The 27,640-nt window shown below is 38.3% G+C and overlaps 2 protein-coding genes across 2 annotated transcripts; one reads left to right on the top strand and one right to left on the bottom strand.

Moving 5' to 3' along the window:
* The first annotated feature begins 593 nt into the window (after positions 1–593).
* Positions 594–19,859, top strand: dennd6aa (DENN/MADD domain containing 6Aa). The gene is given in 20 exon segments (XM_034149935.1): positions 594–997; positions 2,255–2,293; positions 2,467–2,509; positions 5,252–5,364; positions 5,464–5,544; positions 8,007–8,112; positions 8,462–8,541; positions 9,698–9,757; positions 9,910–9,965; positions 10,549–10,671; positions 11,468–11,563; positions 11,914–12,008; positions 13,593–13,658; positions 14,205–14,269; positions 14,496–14,525; positions 14,527–14,586; positions 14,873–15,036; positions 15,440–15,542; positions 16,109–16,183; positions 16,276–19,859. Coding segments are annotated over 20 exon segments (1,818 nt in total). The 5' UTR covers positions 594–766; the 3' UTR covers positions 16,408–19,859.
* Positions 19,860–20,752: 893 nt separating this feature from the next.
* Positions 20,753–26,447, bottom strand: LOC117497903. Its single transcript, XM_034149936.1, has 5 exons — positions 26,228–26,447; positions 23,841–24,179; positions 22,532–22,821; positions 21,478–21,608; positions 20,753–21,190 (listed from the first exon to the last, which is right to left on the bottom strand). Exons 1-5 carry the CDS (start codon positions 26,301–26,303, stop codon positions 21,013–21,015), a joined length of 1,014 nt encoding a protein of 337 aa, XP_034005827.1. The 5' UTR covers positions 26,304–26,447; the 3' UTR covers positions 20,753–21,012.
* Positions 26,448–27,640: the final 1,193 nt, after the last annotated feature.

Genomic DNA, 27,640 nt, shown 5'->3' on the forward strand with positions numbered 1-27,640 from the left:
TACCCCCCCCCCCCCCACCCCCCCTCCTTAGAGCATCCACACTCTGTTTCATCTGTTTGTTCAGTGATAGAGATATTAAAGGATTTAGAAAAAGCTGCTTTACTGCTTTTTTCCTGTCTTGGACTAAGATTTGGACTGTAAAGTAATTAATTTGATTACGTGATTCACAATCATTGTTAAAGATGTGAACAATTCACATACATCAGATTGGTTGTAAATAACATATGATAGTTAAACATGAACACACGGTAAGTGAGAACCACAATTGACTTGTGCAGTACTTTTAATCATTGTTCATTGGTCAATCATTGGTTTGTTGGTCATAATAGTCCATCATACTTAACGTTTACTGACATTAATTACATTGAAGTTTATCTGCTGTTCTTATTTTTTTTTACACATTTTAAATCTTTATCGAAAACCACACGTTTTGTGATGAATATATTGGTGGGATTAATATGCACAATTTTGTTATGTGTATTGTAATATGAAAGGGGTGAATACAATATTCCACCGTCTGCGGTTGACTTGAATACAACACAGTGCCAGGGACGGCTTTACGTGATGACGTTTCACGTTTCATTCTCACGTCCTACGTACGCTCTTGCTTGCTACTATGCTAAGCGCTAGCTGAGAAGCTACTTTCTGTAGCTCTGCTTGTTGTTGTCACCTGAGGAGACACTAACTAAACATACCAATCTTAACTAACTTATCCAAGCCGTTCATATTCTCCGGAGCGTCTGAGTGTCCGTGTAGGGCCGTAGTCATGGCTCTACAAGGCCCAGAGGAGCTGGGGGAGCAGGTCGAAGAGCCGGAGGATTTGGACGACCAGGACGCTAGTAGCATCTCCCCGGCCGAGGAGATAACCATGCCCAGCGGGCCTGGGGGCGACGACGAGCCGGAGGAGGCTCTCCTGCTACCCTGGGACCGCTTCTCCGCCTGGCTACACTGCATTTGCGTTGTTGGCTTCGACCTGGAGCTGGGACAGGCAGTGGAGGTGAGCCACAATGATCCGCGTCACGTAAAACTCCTAATAGTGGTGTTGCTAAAAAAAATACTCAAGTTAGCAGTTATTTAAGGCCTTGACTATTCACTGGATTGCCACACGAAGATATCTACATGAAGCTGTTTGTTTAGTTCTCTGTGTTGTTCTTTTTAGCTCTAACACTGCTGACATGTATGTATGTGAATAATAGCTTCCCTGTAGGATACCAAGTTTGTTAACTGATATAGTTTCTCTCGTAGCCAATTGGAATTGTGAGTGCTATCTTCTCAGGAGTCAGTCTACTCCAACAACATCAGCTCTGCTACTATCTCACGTTGAGCATTTTGCTGAAACTCTTCCTCTCTTTTCACTCACTTTAAACTTAGTCACAGCTTAATTTCGGGGAGTTGAGCAACGCATCTCTGTCATGAAGGGTTTACATTCAACACACCAAACACCCGTTGTCGTCACAGGTGTTTGGGATGCAGAAGAAATACAAAATACTGCATGTGTTAACAAGGTTAGACAGTGACCTGGTTTCAGGCTCCTGCAAGTCTTTCTGTTTCACTTTCTCTTATGTAACTAGTAACATAAATACTCCACAACCTTTTTTTGTTGCCACTTTTTATTGACTAAATATTGTGTAGTTGTGGTCTTGGCATAGAGTGTAAATAAAGAATGTATTCTATAATGTCAGCAAATTGTGAAAAACAATTCCAAGCTCAAGTTTCCAGAGGCTAAGGGTTCTAGTTTTTGGGTAAAAAAACAAAACTTATTCAGGTAACACAATTTATGCTGTTTATTTTTCTCACGATAGAATAATCAAGTTACCATTACCCATAATCTGATCACAGAGGGAGTCAACAAAAGTACTCCTTTGACCTAACATTTTGACTTTTATTACTTCACATATTCCAAAACTCTGTGCTTTAGACACATTTCAGTCATAATGCCGTAAATATCGTGTCATCTAGATATTTATGTTATTCTGAAATGTAAGGTGCATTAATCACTTATAATGAATTTATTACACAATTGACATCCCCTTTAAAAATGTTACACTGTAGAAGGCAACATGTGTATTGTAGTATGGTGACAAATCAAGCGCAACACAATGGAAGTAACAGAAAGTCAATTACCTGGTGACATTTTTAAATACAATTTTATGTCCTAGTTTTTAAACCTGTAATGAGAATGTGCTGTTTTGTTTAGCAAAGTTGAACACTGTTTTTATATGTGGGTTGTTAACTTTGATAATCTGTCTTTCAGGTTATCTATCCTCATCACTCCAAACTGTCAGAGAAAGAGGTGAGTCAGACTGATAAGCAATGAACACTTAATACCAGAAGTTTCTTTGTTTGTAATATATTTGTTCATACCGATCATCATTGTTCTCTTACTGTTTACTTTCTGTGTCCCTGAATCAACCCAAGATGAATTTATTAAAATAATTTAAACTAACGAAATAATTTATTTTTCAGAAAACAAGCATCTGCTACCTTTCCTTTCCTGACTCCAACTCAGGTGAGTTCCTGCTTCAGCCTTTTAAACTTTTGTCTCTGTACTTTTGTCTCTGTAGTTTTGTCTCTGTATTCCCCCTTTTAAGAAATGCATAGTGTTGTATTTCTTATACAGCTTGAGAGGGAATATTAAACGCTGGTTACTTTTTCAGTGTCCGCACTTCTGACCAATCGGTGCCTAAATGTTGGATTGTTAGTTTTCATAAAGTTACAGAAATTGTGAAACACCCACCTAAAAGAACATCAAGGTGGTTTCAGGTTGTCAGGCTGGTGACCTTTAACCTTTCCAAACAGATGGAGCGAACCACACAACATACTGTTGACCAAGATTATTTCTAATCTTGCAAATGTGATTCTGGATGAGATAGTCTTGTCTCTGGCACAAAACCTACAGTAGGAGCTCTGGTTTCAGCAGTCACCTTTTCATTTATATTATTTTGAACAATCAAATTACCTTTTGATTTATACAGGCCAAAATAACAAATATGTTTTAGAGGGCTGTACAGACTGTAAGGGATGGGACACCCTCTGACCCTAAACCTGGCAGCCCACAAGGTAATCTCCCAAAGAAACCCCACAATTAAGCGGGAAAAATGGGAAGAAACCGCAACAGATGTGGTATTACGGAAAAAACAACATATTAAAATGACAGTCCAAATGAGAACGTGAAAGAATATATCTTGAAATTGGAGATGTTTGTGGTGTCAGCTAGTCAGAGGTCACTTTGAAAATTGTCATGAGTGTAACACTAGACTGGAGAAAAAGTTGTTGAGGGATTAGTTTACACACACACTCTATTTGGGATGGTGTGTGTTGTTCTGCAGGTGTGAGCTTATGTTGGCTTTGAGTCATTGGGACGTGGAGCTGACGAACATCCTGCCCACAGGATAGGACGGGATTAGGACAAAATGCTTACAGGGCTTGAAGATGTTGAGAGAGAGAGAGAGAGACTCTCACTCTTTCTTAGTGTCTTATTTCATCAGAGCTGCCATCATTTGTGTTCAGTCCACTTGACTGTTGTCACTGTAGGGAAAAGATACAACATTCAGAGTATTCAGAAAGAAGAGGTGGCAAATCAGCAGACAGGATTTTAAGGGTAAATCGCTGACTCAGCTCTACTCTTTGGGTGTTTACATATACATAAGGTTGTAATAACATATTGATACAACTGGAAATTACTCTGTGAAAATGTTGATAATCACTTGCAACCATGGGGAAAAAAAAGTATGTTTCCAGCACTTCAATTGAGATACCCTTGCTGCTTTACACTGTTATATGACGATACACTGAAAAGCAATATATAGAACAATACCAAAAGTACTTGTGAATATAACATTCATGATCATTTATATTGTTAGATTATAAATAGTGCTTTATAGCCACTTTATTAACCAATTGGACATATTGTGATTTATGAAAAGGAAAGGCCAGAAATTGTTTTGACCTATAGGCTTTTCCTACTTTGTTGATAAAGTATATGTTTCTTCTCTTCACTGCGTCGTCACAGTAGACAGTGCTGGAAGGGTTACAGGGTTCAGTGGCTTGTTTCATCCTGGGTGGTCCCAAACGCAACCTGATGATGTCATGGAGTCTTTTCTGAGCTCTAGGAAGTGTGCGTGTAGTGGAATGCTTTAAAGTGTGGGCTGAAGTGTGTGTGTTTGTGCGTGTCTTGTTATTTTAAACTAATATTTTCTCTCTGTATCTCTTCTGCTGTGTCTGCTGGAGGATGTGCGAAGGTCATGTGGGGGTTAAAGGCTGCTCAATGACTCATTGGGCACTTCCTATTTCCTCTTTCTTTCCACCTTCCTCTAACTGTTTTTCCAAATATCAGGAAGAAACCAGAAGGACACTGATACGAGCTGACTGGTGCACATTTAATATCACAGAAAAATACATTTATATCAACTCTGGAAACAATGCAATAATAATAAAAGGTTGACTATATATAATACATCGACTTTCAAAGTTAATTATTTCCTCCTTTTAACAGGAAATAGAGATAGAATCATTCTGAATAAAAAATAAATCGGTAGTCTTGAGAAATGGAACACAAGATAAAGGAAGACAAATATAGAATTTTTACCATAGAAAATGGAATTAATGTTAATGTTCCCCAAAGTTTGTGTTAAAGTGGACCTATCATGCTATATTTGAATAATATAGTGTAGGACCATACCTATATAAGGCATATTTATACTTTTTTTTTCTTCAAAATACCAAACAGATCATGCATTTTAGCCATAGAGATTTGGGTATGGAGGAAAATAGAGAGGGTTGTGTTTTCTGACACTTGGTGAGTTCCCTGGAACACCGGGGACACATATTCATGTATAAAAGACGTACAAAAGTGCATTTTGCATGATAGGTTCCCTTTAAATTACTTTAAGTATATCATTTATGTTAATGCCGACATGTTCCTAATTCTAACTCTCAATACAAAGTTCATAAGTATCTGACTTTTTTGTTAATATTCTCCGCATCTTGTTGGCAAATGCACAAATATAACGTAATCCTGAATCAAAAATAGATTTGAAAAGAAAATAAAGAAGACCAATAAATAATATTTTTTTGTTTAACCTGAATGACTTTAATGGCCTATGTTTATGCATGCTTAAATGAATAATTACATGTGGAGATATTAAAATACATTGTATATAAAATATTTAAATGCTAATAAGTTTCTTATCCTACTCTAATCCGGGCAGTTTGATCCCATGGTAACCAGTTCACTCTCCTGTGTGCACAGGTTGCCTTGGCGACACCCAGTTTTGCTTCCGATTTCGTCAGGGTTCCAACAGGAAGTCATCGCTTGGCGTCTTCCTTGAAACAACCGACCGGGACGCACCGCCCTGTCTGAAGGTTGGACACACAGGAAACATGCAGCTATGCATACACCTGAATCCTCTGGTTTAGTGATGTCACACTCATTCTGTGTGTGTATCTGTGTGTGTGTTGCAGAGGGAGCAGGGCCATTACTATGGTTACGTGTACTTCCGTCAGGTGCGAGACAAATCCCTGAAGAGAGGATACTTCCAGAAGGTGAGCGCCAGAATGTAGAATAACTTCAACCCACTAAAACCTCGCCAATACAAAAAAACAACAATAAATAATAAGACACTAGTCAATAATATGTAAAAATAGAAGTATAAAACGTTGTATTGTAACCATACAGCAGTATCCTAGTATACTGTTTATCAGTAGAGCATGTATATGGAAGGTATTGTTCATTTTATTACTAAAGCAATACATTTTCTCCAGTGCTTTTTTGGACCGTAAAGTGGAACTGCACATTTGGCAGATGGCAAACTAATAATAATAAATGTCGACTATCAAACAAAAAAATTATTCACAATTGTTTCAGCCATAAAAGTGTTATTCATCAATAATGTAAACTATTGAAACCCTCCTATTACAAATGTATTGCACAGAGCTGCTGTAAACTTGTCACATGTTTACAGTCATAGATAAAACAATATTCTCTGTAAGCCTTCTGTAGTTAACAGTGAAATCACAAATCAAACGTACATATTTGTGGATAATACAGAAGCAGGCCTCAGTGACCCTCAAACATGCTATAACATATAGAAAGAACATAAACACGAACAGGGTTATGGGGGTGTACCTGCAACTTATTCAAACAAGGGGGGCATAGAAATAAAAGACTAAAAAACAAAAATATATAAAAGTCCCTTCTAGACAAATGATGGTCGTATTGGTGTAACATATATTATCCATTTTTCCCATCTTGACAAAAAGATTCCCTGTTGCAGTCTCAAAGCAAGGGTTATCATTTCCATCTTAAAAAGATCATACACAATGTCAATCCACTCATCCAAAGTAGGTTCTCCTGGTTTTAACCACATTCTGGTGATGGCCTTCTTGCAAGCAGCACTCGGGATTCGAAATAGATATTTATCTTTAGAGGAAAACATGTCTACCTGAAAACCCTTTTGTAAAACTCCATGAACCTGCTGCCAGAAAGGATTCAATGATGTGCAAGACCAGAATATATGAAAATGGTTTGCCATAAGGCATCCACACTGTCGCCAGCATGCAGAGGAATTAGTGTAATGTCTCTTCTGGGCTGGAGTCATGAGGTTATGAGGTTTTCCAACAAAACTCTCGCCATGAGGTTGAACTTGAAGTTTTCCGTTGTATCTCACATAAATCCCTCCCTCTGTATTTGATGGATGTAATGACGAACTTGAAGGAACCTGTAAAAATCATCACGTTTCAAGTCAAACTGCCCCTTCAGATTCTGAAAGCTGTTCATGGACCCCTTGTGAAAACATGTGCAGTAGGCTGTCAGGCCTTTTGAAGACCAACACTTAAATCTTGCGTCCCATCTTCCAGGTAGAAATTCTAGATCATACACACACCATCTTAAAACCTGTACAGCCTCCCTCAAGTGATTTTGAGTCACCAGTCTGTTCCACACCTTAAGTGACAGACAGATCCATGGGTTGCTCAGTTCGTTTAGTTTAGTCATCAAGACCGTATCCCCAATTGCAGCTTGAATTGGAAATTCTTCTGATATAGCACTCTCAATCTCCTTCCATCTAGCAACGTACTTTGGATTGCACCAGCATATTAATGGTCTCAATTGAGCCGCAATATAGTAATCCTTTAAACATGGGAGTGCGACACCACCCTTGTTCTTAGCCAATTGTAAACTCTGATATTTAAATCTTGGCCTCCGTCCCTGCCAAATGTACCTTGAGATATGTTTATCCCATTCCTGAAATTGTTGGTCAGATAGTTCTAGTGGAAGGGACTGGAAGAGATACAGCAGTCTCTGCAAAATAAACATCTTGACCGATTCAATGCGCAAACTAAAACTGAGGCTGTAAACTTGTTTTAATGAAGTATCCCCCCACAGAAAAAGTGCAAAGTTCACACACAGCCATGTTGCTGTCATGTCGACTTATTGTAACAACCAGAAAATGTAAACACCGGTATTCACTCACGGTAACTGGGTGGGCGTTACCGTGAGTGAATACCGGTGTTTACATTTCTGGTTGTTACAATATGTTAAAAGACGCTACAATCCAATTAACAGTTGAGTACAGTCTAGAAATAGGGAATTCACTTGAACAATGAAATGCTGTGGTCAAGATCACCAGAGGCCAGATACAAATTGCCTACACACCTGAACATATTTTTGCTTTAGTCATAAGGTGCACATTTGGTTTGCCTATCTTCCCCTCTATGTTGAAGTTCTAGGGTTTAAGAAAATACCTGACATAAATGAGTGTGTGAAGGAGAAAAGTGAGAGGAAACTGTTAAAAACCAAATGACATGTTTTTAGAAGCTCCCAGCTGATGTAATTTTTCATGAAGTAGTTCATTCAACATCCTAAAGTGCTGCTTACAAGTAAACTAGCATGCTTCACAGTTAAAGATTCAGTTGTTAAAAATAAGATGGTTATAGTACCATATAGAATGTTCTCGTTACCTACTATATCCATTTCAAGACATAGGTGTTGTTTTCCCCTCCTCCAGTCTCTGGTCCTGATCAGTAAGCTGCCCTACGTCACCTTCTTCCACTCGCTGCTGAAGATCATGGCTCCAGAATACTTTGAGAAACAGGAACCTTGTCTGGAGGCTGGTCAGTCTGCTTGTCTGTCTCTGCCTTAATGTTTTAAACAAGATAAACTCAATATTTTAATAATCCCTAAAAGGGAAAATCAGGTTTAAAAGCAGCAAGCGCAATTAAACATCATCTCATTTTTCTCCATGCAACTTTCTTTGTAACTAAACTCTTAAGAAGTGATGCAGAAAACTCTCACTAAACTATTTTTTAAAAGGCTTTTAACTAAATCTAAACTGCATTACTTTAAGCTAAGTGTACCTAATAAACTGAGAGTATATTAACCTTGTTTTACTTTTAGTAAAGCAGATTCATGTTTCAAGTGTATTCTGATTCAGATGGCTGTTGTTTGTGTATTGATTGACAGCTTGTAACGACATGGACCGCTGGCCAACACCCCATCCTGGAAGAATACTCACACTTCCGATTATGGGCGTGGTCATCAAGGTACACACACACACACTCACACTCACACTCACACTCACACTCACACTCAACAGGTGGAGGTGAGTCAGTGGGTGTTTCTCAATCGCGAGTACGCTTGCTTGGTAGCACATGTCTGCCGAGCATCTTGCTTCAGAAGCGAGTCAAGAATACTTCCTGGCATTCGGAAAACAAAGAGTGGAGCAGGCTAGCAAGTGTGCAGGTGTGCGTCATATGAGAGGCCCCGCCTTACATCTTCCGCCACAGATTTGGGGAAATTGGTCCGTGCGCAAAGCATTGTGGGGATTTTAAGACCGCGGAGTCTACTCATGTGCAGCCTCGATATTTCTCCAAACGGAGTACGCCGGGCTCGGTAGATTTCCAAGTATGCTGGAGATTGGAACAATCCTTCGGCGGCACTCGATGACGTAGTATGCTTGAAATAGTGGCTCTGAAGCAGCTTTACTCGCGATTGAGAAACACCCCGTGTGACTGCTCACAGCAGGTAAGGCTCAGGCGGTGCAGCACCTTCAATTAGCAGCTATTATTAATGGAATGAGTAACACCTGAGTTTGGAAGCTCAGCATGTCCTTTATAGGGAAAGTGTATAGTTGAATTTGACAGAGACATTGGAGGCTTGCTGAAGCTTCAATCCTGCACGTCTGATTATGTTTTACTTCATATGTTAGCTGTTACACTATTTTATTTTTCATTTGATCTTTTGCAACTCTGTGTTTTACTTTATATTATATTCACATTTAAGCTGCAGCACTATTTTTCTCATGTGTTCTTTATTTATTTCATCATTTTAGTTTTGTATCTTCTTTGATCTTTTGTATATAATTGATTGATTAACTTGTTTTCACATGTTTTTAGCTGCTGCATTATTTGTATTATATTGTATTTGATATTTGACTTTACTATTATATGGTGTAGTTGAAAATTCAAAAAATATATTATACTAAAGATATTTGATATTCTTATATATTTGTATATTCTATAAGATGATTTGGCGACTGCTTCACAGTAATTGTTGTTGACATGACAATAGAAATGAACATTTTGAGCGTCCAACTAAAAAAATAAATAAACCACAAGCAGTCAATATTCTTAATATGATTGAGTTAAAAATGGATGATAATTGTTCAAACTAACACTGTGAATCTGTGTTTTGCCGCAGGTTCGCATCCCGACCTCTTACGACAAACCAGGAACATCCCAGTTGGTCCAGTCCGCCCAGGTGATCGATCACACACACACGCACGCACACACTCACACACACGTACGTTCAACATTTGTATTTTGTTGGGTATTATTTTCAGCATGAAGTGTGTAAACATGAATTGAACACATGATTATTTCCACTGACAGAGAGTGTGTCTGTGTTTTCAGAGTGACAGTCAGGTGTCCATCGTGCTCCCAACCATCCATGAGGTCGACCTCTTCAGGTGAGTCACTCTGTTTATCAACCATACATATGCTTGTGATTAAGCCTGTAGTGAATGTCATGTTTTTACATTCAAAGCTTCTATTGAGGTTTTTAAATCTAATCGCAAATCTCTATTGTAATATTTTACGATATCATCATTAAAAAAATGTAAGTCTAAAGAAAAAATCCCACTCCTGGAATCTAATTAGACAAATAGATACATATAATATTAGTGTAAAACAATCTTTATCTCTAACTATGCAGAAATAGTGGAATGCAAAAAGTGAAATATAAAATGTTACAGTAAATAGCACACTGGTGAGTTTCTGAAGCTTCTTAGTGTCTACAAAACAGCGATTGCTAAGAAATGGATTAGTGAGTCTACTAAACGTCATTACACTGAATACAAGTCTGCTTTAGCTTAGTGGTGGAGATGTGAAGTCATGTGGCCGTGGTAATTGTTTATAGCTGATAGTTACAAAACGTGTATAAAGTGTCATAAACGTGTGTTTGCCTCAGAGCTTATATTCTGCAGTAATCTAAAAGGAAGCTTTGCTTAACACACTCTAAATCTCTCTCTCTCTCTCTCTCTCTCTCTCCAGATGTTTCTACCCGGTCTTCTTCCACATACAGATGCTGTGGGAGTTGGTGTTGCTGGGGGAGGCCCTTGTTGTCATGGCGCCGTCGCCTGCAGAGTCGTCGGATACCGTGCTCGCATTGGTCAGGTGAGTCAGCCGAGTTTACAGGCAGGTCATAGTGCGAGCAGATATAGATGCTCTGCATTTAACAGCACATTTGAGGTTATAATGAATTCAATGTAATATGTTTTCTGGGTCTCTGCCCCTACCAACGTTCTCTTTAAAGGGTTGTGTTGCTAACAAGACAAATGGGGCAATGTCATTATTTGTCTGAAAAGGCCTTTTCGTGTCAAAATGTTGGTAAGATATGTGGCTTGTCAAACAAATGGGTCCAATATTTACTTTTGTGACTGGGGTGAGAGAATCTGTCATAATCTGCGTTAACACGTCGCACTGGAGAGAAAGGACTCAAATCTACACATCTAATATCAGAATCAGAATTATTTTATTTGTCCTACTGAGAGAAAATGTACATTGTAACAGCAGAAATATAAATAGAGACAAAATATAAAAACACTATTAAATAAAAGGCATGCACATAATAGTAAAAAAAAAATGACACAATTACACTTTACAAAAGTACATTTTCAAGGTAGAGAAAGAAAGTATAGAAAGATAGTAGAAAGTAGCAGCATAAGTAAATTGCATATTTATAAAAAAAAGTGTAACATGTAGTGTGGTCGCAACCAGATATAATATATGAAATTATTATTTATTTTTTCATTGACATTGATGCCATTTGTTGTGTTCAGTTTAGCTGTAGCTCTCTGACTTCTGCCTAACAGAGGCTCATGAATCCTGGTGTTATTCAGGCTTTAAACATTAAGATATATCCCTCTCGCTCTCTCTCTCTCTCTCTCTCTCTCTCTCTCGCTCTCTGCAGCTGCATCTCTCCTCTGCGTTATAGCAGTGACTTCCGGCCGTACTTCACCATCCACGACAGCGAGTTTAAAGAGTACACCACGAGGACGCAGGCTCCGTGAGTAAAGCCGAGCACAGCAGTCTACATCTGACATCTGCTGAACTACCCTACCTTCAATTGTCTTTAAAGCAGATCATTCATCATCAGCTTTATATTTGAATGTTTTTACTGATCAATCAACCAGTGTTTGTCACTTTGTTCAAATATGTCAACAGTCAGAAATTGGACTTTAAATTACAGAAAACACTAACACTCTGTAAAGATCTAAAATCATAATTGGTCTCACCCCCTGAAAAATGTAAGTTTGTAGGAACTAAACTGTCTCCTTGTTCCTGTATGTGTGCATACATACGTGTTAGTCTATTTCTGAGTTAAGAATTGCACATCTTCACTCTCTGTTTCTACAGGCCGTCAGTCATTCTGGGAGTGACCAATCCCTTCTTTGCTAAAACGTTGCAGCACTGGCCGCACATCATCCGCATCGGAGACATGAAGCAAGCAGGTAGATGAATCTGCTGCCAGTCGAACGTGGTGTTCGTCTTTTAATGAATAAAAGAGAAATGGCATGAGCTTCAAATATATTGCAGTCCGCTACAACAGAACCTTTAGCCCCATAAAGGATAGATGTATAATGTAGAAGCCCCTTTCCATGTGGGTATGCTTCTCCACTACATCTATTGTCCTTTTTACTCCATTTGGCTTCACGCACTTTCATTCTTCCTCCATTCCTTCAACCAAATCTGGTGTTTTATATAAGAATTGTTCCTTTTGAACTGAATGGGGAAGTGTTCAAAGTTTATACAAAGTTGATCCTACAGTTAAAGCTAAATCAAGTGTTTAAAAAGGCCTCTTGGATCAGCTAGAAATGCATTCTCACAAAGATGAAAACATTAAAGGGCCCATGTCATGGCCATTTCCACTGATCATAATTCCATTGTTGAGGTATACTAGAATAGATTTATATTGTGCATTTTTCCAAACTCACATTGGTTTCTCATACAGCATCTCTGTAAACTACGTGTATTCACTGAATTTCACTCTCTGCCTTTAACGGCTCGTTGTAGCTCCAATAGCTCCAGCCCCCACCCTCCCTGTGAGCACAGTGTGCTCTGATTGGTTGGGACGTTGTGAATCGCGCTGAGCTCCGTGGTGTTGTTGTTTCCTTGTTTAGGATACACAGCCAAACTCATCCTGAGCACACACAAAGTCACATCCGGAGTAAAAACGTGTGGCTTGATATTGAGTAAGAAAAAGGTTGATAGACGCTGTGAGAATGGGTCTGCAGGGAGAATTTTGCCGCGATCCCAACTGTCTGTTATCAGCCTGCAGCCAGGGAGGAGAAATCAGCTGAGCTGCCTGCTCCCTGCACACAGATGTGTGTGTGAGGAAGTCCGTGGATTGGTCAATTTGGACCAATCAGCGGGGGCTTAACTTAAGGGCTCCGCGGACGTAACGGCTCCACGGATTGGTCCATTTTGTTCCAGGTACGGCTTGACATCAGGCCGTACCCGGAACTAAATGGAAGAATCAAATGGGCAGTGACGTATCTCCAACGAGGCGTTTTGGGGAGGTATTTTCTGTGTTAGAGTTTTACTCGCTACAGGGTGTACTTTGAGGGTTTTGACTCTGCACACCGTTTACATGCATAAAAACCTTCATAACACACAAGGGGACGGGTAATAACCGGAAAAGCATGACATGGGAGCTTTAATACAACAGTAACATTAATCCAAAAACATCATATCATTTTTTTGTTTGTTCACAACATGTAAAGTGGCCTTGGGTCCCTTGAAAGGCGCTATAATAAATGTAATCTATTATTATTATTATTATTATTATTATTATTATTATTATTATTATTATTATTATTATAATAACAATTAGGTGATAGCAATATGATATATATTTTTTTTCTCTGGTAAGATTTTGAATGCAGGACATTTACTCGTAATGTAGTATTCTTAAAGGGCGGTACTTCAGTGAAGGATTTGAAAATATCTACATGATGTTTTTTTACTGTACAGCTGTAAGTCAGATGTTGGGTAACACAAAATCAACCTGTCTGATCTTTCCATCTGGTCCTCAGGAGAGATGGCCAAGCAGATGAAAGTCAAGAAACTGAAGAACCTCAAAACTCTGGACTCTAAACCCGGTAAATGCTTGATGGGCTCAGTCTGGTGTGTTTTTCAGTACAAGTATTTCACTTTTAAAGGTAGGGTAGGTAAGTTTGAGAAACCGGCTGGAGATACACTTGTTATATTCCATGGAATGCTCTTAACATCCCGATAGCAATGAATATCTGAAGTGCTTTGACAAAAAATCCATAAAAAAATGTCATCTGTGGAAGCCGTAGTACTGTTAAAAGCACGACCAATCATTTTAGCCGGCCCGTCTAAAATAACTGGATGGCCTACCTGCCTGTCAGCCTTCCATCTGTGCACAAACTTATCTCGTGCCCTCATTGGTCATGTGCGCGTTTGTGTGTGTTGGAGGAGGGGCTCTGTAAGGAAGTGGCAGATTTTCTCCAGCTGTGTATTTTCAAATTCTAGCGCACTTGAGCTGGTTTCTCAAACTTACCTACCCCACCTTTAATGTGAAGCTACTCAACAGTGTGCAACTCATTCACAATAATTACATTTATGAGGCAGCTGTCCACCAGAGGGAGCTGTTGAGTTCAGTCAGTTTCTTTGTGTTGCAGGTGTGTACACTGCATATAAGCCATATCTTAACAGAGATGAAGACATCATCAAACAGCTTCAGAAGGTAACACACAAGGACACTAACATTTATTGTTGGCCAATATTCAGTTTTTTGGGTAAAATATCTATTGTGGTTCAAACTAATCCTCCTTTTTCCTGTCCAGATCCCTCACACTGAATATGAGTTGTTGGGCCTTTTCAGTGTTTTCTATCTTGTGTAGTGCTGGAGTTACAGTTGTAAAAAAGGAGAGCAGCCTCATATTTCATACATTATGTTTTTTGGTTTTTAGGGTGTTCAACAAAAGAGACCCTCAGCGGCCCCAAAACGCAATTCTTCGACGCTACTTCTTAGAACTGACACAAAGCTTCATCATTCCCCTGGTAACAAACAATACCTTTTATTCTATCTTCTCATTTGTGCAATTGTTATTGTGTAATAGTGACGTTGTTTTGTCTTTGTCAAAAATAGGTTTAAAACAACCATATTGAACTTGCATGTTACAGTATTGTGTTTTTCTTATATGATTTTTGACTTTTGCAGTACCTGATTATTTGACTTTCCATTACCATGAGTATTGTTATGCACCACAATACCATGGACACATGATTTTCTGTGAAAATAGTGCTGATTTAATATGATTTAACAGTGTGTATTTGTGCGTTTCAGGAGCGGTACGTGGCGAGTCTGATGCCGCTCCAGAAGTCCATCAGTCCCTGGAAGAGTCCTCCTCAACTGAGAGCGTTCATCTCGCAGGACTTCATGAAGACGCTGGAGAAAGCTGGACCTCAGCTCACATCCAGACTGAAAGGAGACTGGATAGGACTCTACAGGTGTGCACGCATACAAAGCCTTCAATTAAAGACAGTTCTTTTTGATCAATTATTGTTTTAAAGTTCATCACACTCAGGTTTACATATACACAGTAAAATCATTTCAATTGTAACAGAAGAGCAATGAGAGCAAAACTATTGTAATAACTTTCCAAAATCTTTACTATAAATACACAAAAAATAAAATACAATAAGAATAGGATTTATTTCTGTGAATAGAAATATGTGCAGTATATTTGAATACAAATGTACGTCATAAGGAAAACTTCGTATTATTGAAACCTAGGTTTTAAAAAAGCAGTCTATAAATGAACGGATAAGAGTATTACAAATTGATAGCAGAGAAACACATCACACCCTGAGCATCATGTGGACTCATCGTCATTTCCCTCTGCGTCTGAAGGAATTTCCTCAAGGCTCCCAACTTTGACGGCTGGTTCCGCAACAGGAGGAGAGAGATGACCCAGAAACTGGAGGCTCTGCACCTGGAGGCGCTGTGTGAGGAGGTGAGGAGGGAGGGAGGGAGGGAGTGTGAAGATCGAGTACAGTCTGGATTTTGTCTCGATTGTAAATCAATCAAGGTAAGCTTTCAAATTTGATCCTCGGAAGAGAAAATACTGAAAGAATCACTTATCCTGCTTTAATCTCTTCACAGCACACCTTCTAACAACAGTAGGCGTAGCCTACCTGTCGTCTGCCGCTGCTCTTTTCCTTACCGTATATCATAGAGGAGGCGCTTGTTTTGTCCATGTTTATCTATTCTAAGTGTTCTATATCCAACAGACAATATCATAACACATACGGAAAATCCCATTTGTGGGAGCAGATCAGCCGGGCCATAACTGAATGTTGCCAACTATGTGTCTTTTACTTTTATCGCCATATGGGATGTTTCCGATAGCTCTACCTCCTCAGATTGATCGGTGAAGCTCATTCATTGGAGAATTGTGACACCACAAGTGGACTAAAACATTTCTATCCATCACACTCCGTCCTTACAGTCGGGGTGTCTCGTCTTTATCCAGGGTTTTTCATTCAATTAGTCTCTGAAATATCTCATCCTCTGTTCTAGGATCTGCAGCAGAGAGTCCAGATGCACTCGGAGGTGGAGACGGTAGATCTGGTTCTGAAGCTGAAAGATAAACTGGTCAGTACAAAACTCAACCAAAGCTCTTATCAATGCGTCACTGTGGATTTCAAATGACTTGTACTAATAGAATGAACTGTTCTCTACTGCAGACTCAGGCGGAGAGGGAGCAGCTCCCCGTGCGTCCGGGGACCGTGGCCAAGCTGAGGGCCCACATTGATGCCGTCATCCTGGCCCTCCCAGAGGACCTGCAGGGTATCCTCCACAAGCCCTCCACACCCTGACCCTTTCTCAGTGCTCTGCAACTATAACCCCAGTATGAGCTTGTTTTAAAGTTTGAGGGGTAGTGGGTCTCTTCCCAATTGGCTCCCAGGATCGGTGAAGGGCCCCCCAGGTTACTCTGACCGGGCCCAGTGTGAGGATCTCATCTGGTCTTGCATTGAAAGCACACAGCAAGTTTTTGTTTCCTGAAATATACATTCAACCTTTAGGTTTATTTACAAATGTTTCTCTCAATTTGCTCCCACGGCGGCTCAGTGGGATTCAGACTGAACCCATCCCTCACGTCTTGGTGATCGTGGGGCGTTCAAATGACCAGCAGGAGGAGGCCGAGGAGCGCCATGAAACAAGCAATTAAAAAAGTTGAGGAGGTTTATCGTCCTGGTGACTTTAAGTAAAGAACAGGAGCGCTTGATTTGTCACAGATTTGCTCTTGCAGCATGCAGCGTAATACCAGAGCCTCTTCTGTGTGCAGAATGATTTGAAGGTAGGAGCAGGAAGATGAACCCAGCTGACCTTTGACCCTCAGCATTTTTACCTCTTGAGGTTTTTACTTTTTTAAATTTGACAATAGACTGCTGCAGTCCAGTGGAATTTACTCTTTTCAACCATTTAAATATAAACAAAAGTGTTTTTTAAAGAAGTGCACTTCATCTCTCCCTGGAGCAGTGTGCCCTTCACACACACAGACACACACACACACTTTTACAAACAATGAGCTAAGCCAAGCAGTGCTTTATTACAACACACACAGAGCATTAAGCACCAGCGACCCTGTAATAACTGTCCATGCGGTATAACGATTATTGTTTTGTGTTGTCAGCAGCCAATCACATCCATGTATACCTGTCACATGATCTTATCAGAACTGTCTGAGGGAAACATTTCAAATGGTCCTGAGATGTTCAGAAATCTTGCCGTGGGCCATTAGATGTGTATTTTTTGGAAAACTGAATCCAAACTTTTAGTCTTTACAGAAACAAAAGAAAGTATTTCGCCGGACTGTAAAACTATAAAATCCCAGTTTGCAAAGAAGCTTATGAAATGTTTGAGATATAATTATAAGACAGTTAAATATACTAAATGTAAGACGCTATGTTTAATATTTTGAATTATGAGATGTTAAGTCCCGATTTTGGATTTGAAATTGAAAACTCAGAAGTTGTAAATATTAAGAAATTAAGAAAGTTTTTGTGAAAGTCAAAATGTGTGCACACGAGTTTGTGAAGTGGGAATTCCAGTCAAGTTGGAGAAAAAGTAAAGAACGCATACAAAATTCTCAATTTCTGGAGCACATTGCAGGCGTTATTTTTATTTTTAAATAACCAAAACTAAATAATTCTGTCATCATAAATGAAGCATTATTTATTTCCATACATTATTCAGAGCGTCAGGCATCCTCCATCTCCTAAACTTGGCTTACTTCCAGTAAGGAAACATTCTGGAAATTGGGGGAATACACAACAACAAAGAAAGCAGGTTAAAAAAAGAAACCGTGACATATTTCTGAGTTTAGTAACCATTATGGATTCTTGTGTGCATTCAACAAACACTACAGCTAGCATTGTTCAAACTGAGCGTTATGATTTGGGCTGGTGCCTTACTGTACAGGAGGGAGAGCAACACATACTTGATGAATGAATCTCACTCGAGTTCCTGTGAAGATGTCATGAGCTTATTTAGCTTCAGCTCAAAGCTCAGTGATTGTTTTTACTAACTGAATTGACTTGCTGAAGAAACGCTTCTGACAAACACTGATCAGGCATCTTGATCAGGATCGTCTATGTTGCCTTCAGACAAAAACTATGGCTGAAGTGTGTTATTTAATTTGTAACTACACCGATGCATTGTTTAAACTTCAAACCTAGAAAGAGAAAGTACAAGTACCCCAACAAATGATTGTCTAATATAGGAATAATGAGCACTGCTGGGTCTTTTACAGCATCATATTTGAATGAATAACTGCTTATCATATTCCACTGACATAGAAACACTTCAGACTACATTTTTGGATTCAGTGGTTTCAGGAAAAAATCAATTCAATCATGTTTACAGAACTATAGCTGAACAATGACAGGTTAATGTTACTGGCCATTTATTAGAATAATTGAATAAGATCTTGCAGCTGGCTAAATTGTACACGTCATGGACATTCCTGGGCACCTAACAATGTAAAACATTAACAAAAAGTATCTATAATGAGCAATAACAGGACATTTAACTGAATACGGTTATTTGTATTTTCAGAGTGTGATGACATAAGCATTTTCTAAAACTGTAATTAGTGGTCCCACTTGACTGCAATTACAGTAAGTGTGTGTGCATTTCAAAATACCACTTGTTTCAAACATTTTAAATGGACTTCTTGTCAAAAATGTGGATTGTGTTTTTTTCCTTTAAGCCTTCATGTAAAACATACAGTAAATGCTGTCTTGCAGATAATTGCAAAGAAAAATAACTAAATGATGTGATGGTTGAAAAAACCTGTGGCATCTGGGCAACCATGTAAGTTTTATATTTGTAAAGAAAACTTTTATTTTATGGAGGGCTAATCTCATATTCCACATTACTAATTGTAGATAATTCAGAGTTTTGTACATGATGGTGTAAAGCGAAATGGTGGCCCAGATGTACTATGTACAATAATTATTTTGCTATTACAACAGATTATAAATAGTGATACTCCATACAATTGTAATTCACCTTTCTTGGGCTGATAAAAACGATTTTGAGACACCTTGACATTCTGAATTTGTAGTATTTTCTAGTTATAAGATTTCGGCTGAGCCTAAAATATTGTGATTATAATCCCAGAAAAATATCAGAAAATTAAGCAAAATGGTGATTATGATTTACAATAACTGATACAGTACGTTTGAGGTTAAAACACGAGATGACGGGCAAGAGCAAAAACACCTAAATGAAGTATTACAACATTTTACCATATTAAAAGTAAAACTAATTACTAAAGCACAGTTGTTTTCTTTCAGTCTTGAACTTTTCCATTTAACAGCAATACATCTTTTTTTTTAATTCCATGGTATAACTATCAAATTATTTTTATTGTTACATTAAATAAGACACTACAAATTCATAATGTCAGCGTAAACTAAATAAGAGCCCATCATGTTGCATAGCTACACATTTGACTGAAACGTCACTGTTTTTGTTTTTATTGAAGCCACTACTACTTAACCACTAAGGACCTGAAGGACCACGGTTTTAATAAAAGTATTAATAGTGTTACATGGAAATGTATGAAATTGCTCTTGTTTTCACATGATGGCCTACAGCTTGCTTTGTTTTGTAAGCATATTAAAATATGTATCAGTCTTTTGTTTACTTTATTGTAACTTGAACCTGTTCAAATATACTTACTGAGTATATTTCAGGACGTTGTTTGTTTGCTTGATTGCTTTATAAAGTATTACAATAAAATCAAACTGGCATTTTTTTACATTTTGGAAGTTTCATCTTGCTAGCTTTGCACAACACAACTTCTAATAACTTGAATATGACATAGTTATATGTTGGGCTATATATAATGTTAGCTAGTTTAGGCTTTTACTAGTGAAAGTAAGCTAGGTCCTTGAAATGTGGAAAGCTAAGGAAACTATTTAGCTTCCAAGCTAGTAGCAACAGTAGCTTTCTTTTTTAAATGAATAACATGTTACAAATAAATAAAAAAACTCTAAGGATCCAAAGGATAACAGTTCATATTTTAATATTTAGATGGCTGCTAGTAGCCACAGTAGCTTTTTGTCTGTTGAAATCATGGTTGAAATAACAGCTTTTATGAAGTGTAAGGCGCAAATTGACTTCAAGAATCTGGAGTATTATAGTTCACATTGTAATATTAAGGCCCGTTGTTTGCCCTGCTAACGTTAGCTCAGTTAGCTAAGCTGTTTATAGCTTGGTGAACCAATTGCACCAATTTCTCCGCTTTGTGTAGGCCTATTTATTGTAGTTTTCAAATCACATTTTCCCAATGGTTTTCAGGTTCTGGTCATCAATTTTATTTTCTAATTATTATTTTCTAGCTTAAATTCAAATGCATTATCTCGCTTGTCTTACACAGAAAGCATTGGTCTCTGTTCATTTCGTGAACACGATATCTCAGGAACAACTGGACGGAATTTCTTCAAATTTGGCCCAAACATCGATTTAGACTTAAGGATGAAAATGAGAAAGTGAATACGATTTGGAGAAACATGGATGTAAGCTGTGACTTGACTGGGTGGTGGAGGAATATGACCACAAGGCAGATTACAAATAAACATATTCCCATCATGTTAAACTCTTCCTTTATAACACTATCAGATGTTATATTAAATGTACAACCAATTCCAATATTGTGTAAGCCATCTCTTTATTATTAGAAATACAGATGTAAAAAGTAAAACATGTTAGTGAAAGCTTGAAATAATGATTAAATCCATGAATTAGACTTGTTTGTAGTCTTGTAAATACATGTATATGGTAATCAGCGACTTTAATCAGTTATCAGTATCATTTTATTTATGATTATTTGACTCTTCATTTAGATTTGTGAGTGATTTATTATGAAATGCAAAAGTACGGCTTTCCCACACATGCCCCTGTGTGTTTCATTAAAGCTGTACTCTGTTGTGTTCCACCTCATTAAACATATTTTTCACTCGCTTTTTCCTCCCCCTGCTGTTGCTGCTGATTGGCTGTCGAGCCTGCCACTCGTCGTCCTCCAACAGTGTGATTCCGTTGGGGGAGTAGCTGATGTAGGACCAGGTAAGGAGGGAGCCGCTGTAGGGCCTAAAAAACATGAATATATTTTCAAATGGTGGATTTAAAACAAGTCTGAAATGTTTATCAAAATTATCTTAACAATATATTTATGTATGTACATACTGTGTTTAACTACCATGGTCTGCATGAATACCTGATTCTGAGTTTATCAATCATTTATGTCTCTTACAATATTTATTCCACTATTTTATTTCTTTATGACTTTTGGTTTGTCCTTTAATATCTTATGTTGGAATACACACACACATATTTATATACAATACACAGATCAGTCCTCAGATCAGCTCACGTACCCGGAGACAGCGCCGCGGGTCATGTAGTTGAGGACATCTACTTTGCTGAGAGTATAATCCCACATCTGCACATCGGTCAGCTGACCATTGAATTCTGAAAAATCCATCACAGGCTCACCTGACGACACCCACTGAACACACACACACACACACACACACACACACACACACACACACACACACACACACACACACACACACACACACACACACACACACACACACACACACACACAGAAACAGACAAACAGCAAGTAGATCATATTAGAGGCAATGCTAAAACCCTTTTTCATAAAAACAAGAAATATTGCAGGCTTCGTTCATCTCTTAAAGTTTGTAAAAGCTTAAAGTTTGTAAAAGGTTAATGTGCCATGGTTATTGTTTTTATCTAGTTCTTAAAAAGCTCTTAACCTCTTTTATAGACGGACCTGATGCAAATTGAATTTTAAATGTGCTTCTTCATAGTGAGTTGTGGTTTATTAAACTGATTATATTTTATAGAGACCTTTATATATCGGGGATACCCAATTACATTTTTAGGGCGTGTCTCCATCTTTATATGAATAATGGTTTAATATTGTCTTTTCATTCATTGTGTATGAAAATATTGTTTTAAAAAATATATATATAAAACAAATATATATACAAATAAAATAATAATACAAATCAAATATAAATAAAGGAAAGGAGGTGGAGTTAGTGGAGAAAGTCTCCCCTGGAGAAACAAGGTGCTTAAAATATGATAGCTGCAGAAAAAATATTGCCATACGATTTATTAAAGTGCACATTATACCTGTTTATACCGAGGGCAATCACAGCCTCCTTCTCTTTGTCGATGCTTGAGCTAAGTTTTGGAAAATGGTCAGACTGCATGCCAATAATTATCTAATTAATCATGATAAATCACATATTTTAATTGTGATTAACGCCATCATTTTTAAAATGTAAATGTTCTCTCTTTTTTTTGTTCAAATCAAATACAGTCTGATTATCTAGTTACAAAAAGGCAAAACTGGGAACATTCTCTTCAGTGTGTGTGAGACTTTGTTCTCACCCGTCTAGGCAGCAGCTTCCTGATGCTGGTGTTTAAGCCGCTGAACACCTGGGCCACATACTTCACGTTGTCCACGGTGAGGCAGACTCTGCTCCAGGCTTCTGATTTGATGCCTGGCCAAAACTTTATGTTGGGTCGAAAGATCAAAGTCTGCCCACCATACGGATCCATGTCCAGAGAATACACTAGATCAGCATCACCGACTGCGAAGCGCAGAGGGTATCTGGACTGACGAAGTGTGAAGAGTGTCGTCGGGGCGTCCGTCAGGTATCGCAGACACACGGACACATCTGGTCACAGGATGATTGTTGTTGCACATTCATTAAATAAGGAACATCATAATATACATCATAATTACACTATTAAAAGAGCAGACATTTATTTCAAATGTCCACCAACTTGACAAAATCCTGTGCAGCGTTTACTTGCTGCATAAACGAAACTCTGCAAATACAAAACGCTGCAGATAAAAAAAACACTGCAGATGAAAACAGAATGCAAATTTTAAAAAAGTGCAAATGAATGCAGATAATAAAACGCTGCAGGGAGTTCCAAACACGACGGGGACACTAAAAAGTGATGCACCCATCTGGGACCGGAGCGCATGTTGACGTTCGCAAATTGTAAAGTTGGCCAACTGTGTTGGCAGAGTTATTTTTTCATAATCTTAAATCATTGTTAGTATATTTGAAATGACTAGGTTAGCTACTTTAGCTTGCTAGCTTCCAGCAGATCTGCAATGATATCTGAAGGAATCATGTGGTCACATTGTTCAAATAGGCCCATTAGACCTTTTAGTTTAGTTTCCAGTGGCAGTTATAATCCCAGCTATGTGCATCAGTGTTATGTGTCCCCTGGTTTACGTTGTGTTTTGAGCTTTTTGCAGTGATTTATTTTTTTTAATTGCAGTGTTTTTTTTATTACTTTTTATTTTATTTGCAGCATTTATTTTTTATTTGCATCGTTTTATTATTTGCAGCGTTTCGTTTCTGCTCCACTTTTTTAAAACGCTGCGCATGTTTCCTTCAGTTGGTGTGGATGTTTTGGCACATTTGTATTTTTATATTTGCATCGTTTCTGTAGCGCACTTGCACCTGTCAGCCACCGTAGATTACCATCAGTGGAACAAAAGAAAAAAGAAAAGAAAGACTACCGTATTTTCTCCTGTGACCTGTTTTATGTTTAGAAAAAGTCAATTAAAAAGAAAATTGCCTAGAAATAAAAAAAAAAATACATTTGAAGAAACATTTTGGGATGCATATCCTGACACTGTGGTTCTGTTGGGCATGTAGTTTATGAATGTACTCACCTCTAGCGTAGGGTGCTGTGGGCGGGGGGAGGGTGGTGGTGTGGTATTGGGTGGTGGTGTAGCGGCGGGTGGGGGTGGGTTTGGTGGTGTAGCGGCGGGTGGTGGTGTAGCGGCGGGTGGGGGTGGGTTTGGTGGTGTAGCGGCGGGTGGTGGTGGGGCTGTATTTCCGGCTGACGGTGGACTCTGGGATATAGGGGCGTGTGGTGGTGTAGTAGGGCGTGGTGGGGTATCTTCGAGTTGGGTAGGGAGTGGTATAAAACTGGGGGGGGTAGAAGGATATTCCCCCTGCAAACCTAGACAAAGTGAACATCTTCCCATTTAAATTAACTCCGGAAACTCCTATAGAAATCAAGAGGAAAATGAGCCACACAAACAAGTGGTTAGCATAGTATTACATCTTCATCTTACTCATGCATACTACACTGGTATACAGTTATACAGTTCTAGTAAGAGCTGATTATCTCCTGGTTGCTGCACATATTAGATGACACAACTTGGTAGAAAACTGCTCGAGAACAACAGGTGTAACTTCAACAGAATAAAGTTACACCTTCTGTTCTCGGAGACACTTTTCTACCAAGTTGAGCCATCTAATCGTAGCAAAAGCAAAATACACTAATCAGGGTACAAACAAGATGGTGGCCAGTGATGCAAAGTAACAACGTTTTGTACTCGAGTACATTTTTTAAGTACTTTCCTCTTGTATTTCGATTTATACTACTTCGTACTTTTAACCCACCAAAAGCAAATATAAAACATTTTACTAAGTACATTTATTTGAAAAGATTAGTTTCCATGTTCTTATGACTATATGATTATTGAAATGTATACAGTTCTGTTTCATATGTGTGTTTCCATCTAGTCTCTTTATTTTTTTATGCATTTAACTCCAACATTTAAAAATAAATCTTACCGGGGGGGCATGCCCCCAGACCCCCCTAGAGGATTTGAGGTCCAGCCCCAAATGTTATATGTTCACATGGATAGGTTCCCAAATACATTTGCACAGATTTTAAAATAGTAACCCATGTCCATATGTTTATTATTGGGTAGTAGATTTAAACTATAGGGCTATCACTATGGGCAGCAACGCTGTAAATATTCACAAATAAATCCAGCAAAATGGCACAAAAAAAAACTGGTAGTGGCCTGGCTGAGTGTATAATTCCCAGCCTGACTTATTGTCCCAGTCCGGCCCTGATACAGTATAATAAACCCATTGTCCCCATATATAATGAGGACGTACTTGTTTCCAAAATAACTTCTTGTTCTTCTAAGACAGTGCTTTGTTTTTGTACCTATCAGGTCACGTATCCCGTCAAATATAAAAAGAGTTCACATTTCACACCAAACTAAAGCTTGGGTCTTAATTTGGAGACAAACAAACACATCCCATAGAAGTATGTCTCTCAAAACTTGCTACACCACAAACACGCACATGCATGCACACACACACACACACACACACACGCACACGCACACACACACGCACGCACACACGCACATTTACAGAATGTTCATTAATTTGCATTGTTCAATCTTAAATCAATAAATACAAAATAAGAACACACTTGTTATCTGACTGCTAGAGTACTTTCACTTATTATGCTGTTAGAGAAGTTGCAAAAATGTCCCTCTGAAAGAAATGGTATTTGGGTTCACTTATATAACATGCATGTAAGAAGTCAATGACATGCATTACAATTGTGTGTGTGTGTGTGTGTGTGTGTGTGTGTGTGTGTGTGTGTGTGTGTGTGTGTGTGTGTGTGTGTGTGTGTGTGTGTGTGTGTGTGTGTGTGTGTGTGTGTGTGTGTGTGTGTGTGTGTGTGTGTGTGCGCATCTGTGTGTGTGCGCATCTGTGTGTGTGCGCATCTGTGTGTGTGTGTGTGTGTGTGTGTGTGTGTGTGTGTGTGTGTGTGTGTGTGTGTGTGTGTGTTGTGTCTGCCACAGTCAGACTCTGAACAATAATCCACATGGGCAACTGTGAGGTAGTGCAGCTGTCTTCCAATCGGAAGGTTGTGGGTTCGATTCCAGCCACTGCAGTCAACATGTAAATGTATCTTATATACATACTGTATGTGCTGTTTAAGTAAAAGCCCTCTTTAACCTTTTTCTTAACTTAGGACCTTTAGCCATTATGAATCCAAAGTGTGGTGCTTTCCACAAAAAAAATATTATATTCAAAAAGTATTGCATGGTAGAGAAAACTAATGTTTGTTTTCAACAGCTGACTTTACATTTAGCAAACGTCTTTCTGCTGATTTATATGACCGCACAGAGTCCCTTGATCCTCCTTAGCAACAGTCTGTTCTCTCTAGCAGTCTCAAATTTACAACCTCTGAAATGTCGTAATTGACCAATGCGTGCGTGCGTGCGTGCGTGTGTACCTGTTTCAGGCCCTGCAGCAGTAGCTGTGAGGACCCATGCAGACAGCAGAGCCGCAGCCATGTGAAGCAGCTTCATCCTCAGAGTCTCTGCAGGGAAGTGTGTGTCCTCCTCGCTGTGTGTGTTTTTATCTGTCCCTCTGCACACACCGTAGCTTGTTTATACTTTCATTTCCTGGTTCGTACGTCAGCAGCCACTTTAAGTTTCATTTCTGTGAAGCAGTCTCCCTTCCCCCTTCTCTCCCACACTCTGGTTAAAGTTGACACTAAACAGCTCAATAACAGCCTCCATTCACACTTCATTTAGATTAACCATGGTATTTACTCAATTACTTACTGTACTAACTAATGTTTATGTACTTTTACTGTACTTTAGTATTTCCATGCTATGCAACTTTATATTTCCTCTTAAATAAAAAAAAATATTATTTTGCAGTTTCAGATAATGAAAACACAATATATTCATCTAATAAATTATGATGTAATATTATAGCTATCCCAACTAAAATAATAAAAAATAGCTCCACTTTTACAACAACTTGTAATCTAATAACATAATATTTTATAATGAGTTTTTTTCACTTTTGGTACTTCAAGCCGTTCTCAATGTACAAACGTTTTTACTTCTATTTGAGTAAGATTGGATTGCACGAGTTTCCTTGTGAAATAGTGTTTCTGCATTTAAGCACGAGACATTTTTCTACCACTTTTGGAACATTTGGCACCAAAAAGCTCATCAGAGCCTTGAATCTGCACATATATATTTACTCAAGTACTTTACTTACTACTTACCGTACCGAATACAGTTTTGTGCTTGTACTTTACATTATATTAAATGCAACTTTATACTTCTTCCTAACTACAATTATTTGACAGCTTTAGTTATTTTGCAGATTCAGACAGGGAATACAAAATATAATCATCTAATGAATTATGATGTCAGATTATATACCCAACTACAGTTATTATACTTAGCTCCACTTTTACCAGCTGTGACATTTAACTGATGGACTAAAAAATGCAACAACTATAATCCTTTTTATTATTATTATTATTATTATTATTATTATTATTATTATTATTATTATTATTATTATTATTATTATTATTATTATTATTATTATTATTATTATCTTTTACATTTGTTATGATTTGTTATGATCTGTCAATTAATCAGTCAAAGTTTTGAAATGGTCCGTTCAGATTTGGTTTATGGAGTATTGCACAATCAGCGCTGACTGTGCTGTAATTACGTACGTGGAGGAAACCTAGTAACAAAGTGATGTCTCACTCTGCTGTGATTTCCCAGAACCACAAACACACCACAGTCTGCTCTCTGTGTAACAAACACCACCAAAATCATATTCTCAGTTTCTTCTCTTTGAATTTGGGTATAAATACTCTAATCTCAGTGTA

This window comes from Trematomus bernacchii, unplaced genomic scaffold (assembly GCF_902827165.1).
Source record: "Trematomus bernacchii unplaced genomic scaffold, fTreBer1.1, whole genome shotgun sequence".
Lineage (NCBI taxonomy): Eukaryota > Metazoa > Chordata > Actinopteri > Perciformes > Nototheniidae > Trematomus > Trematomus bernacchii.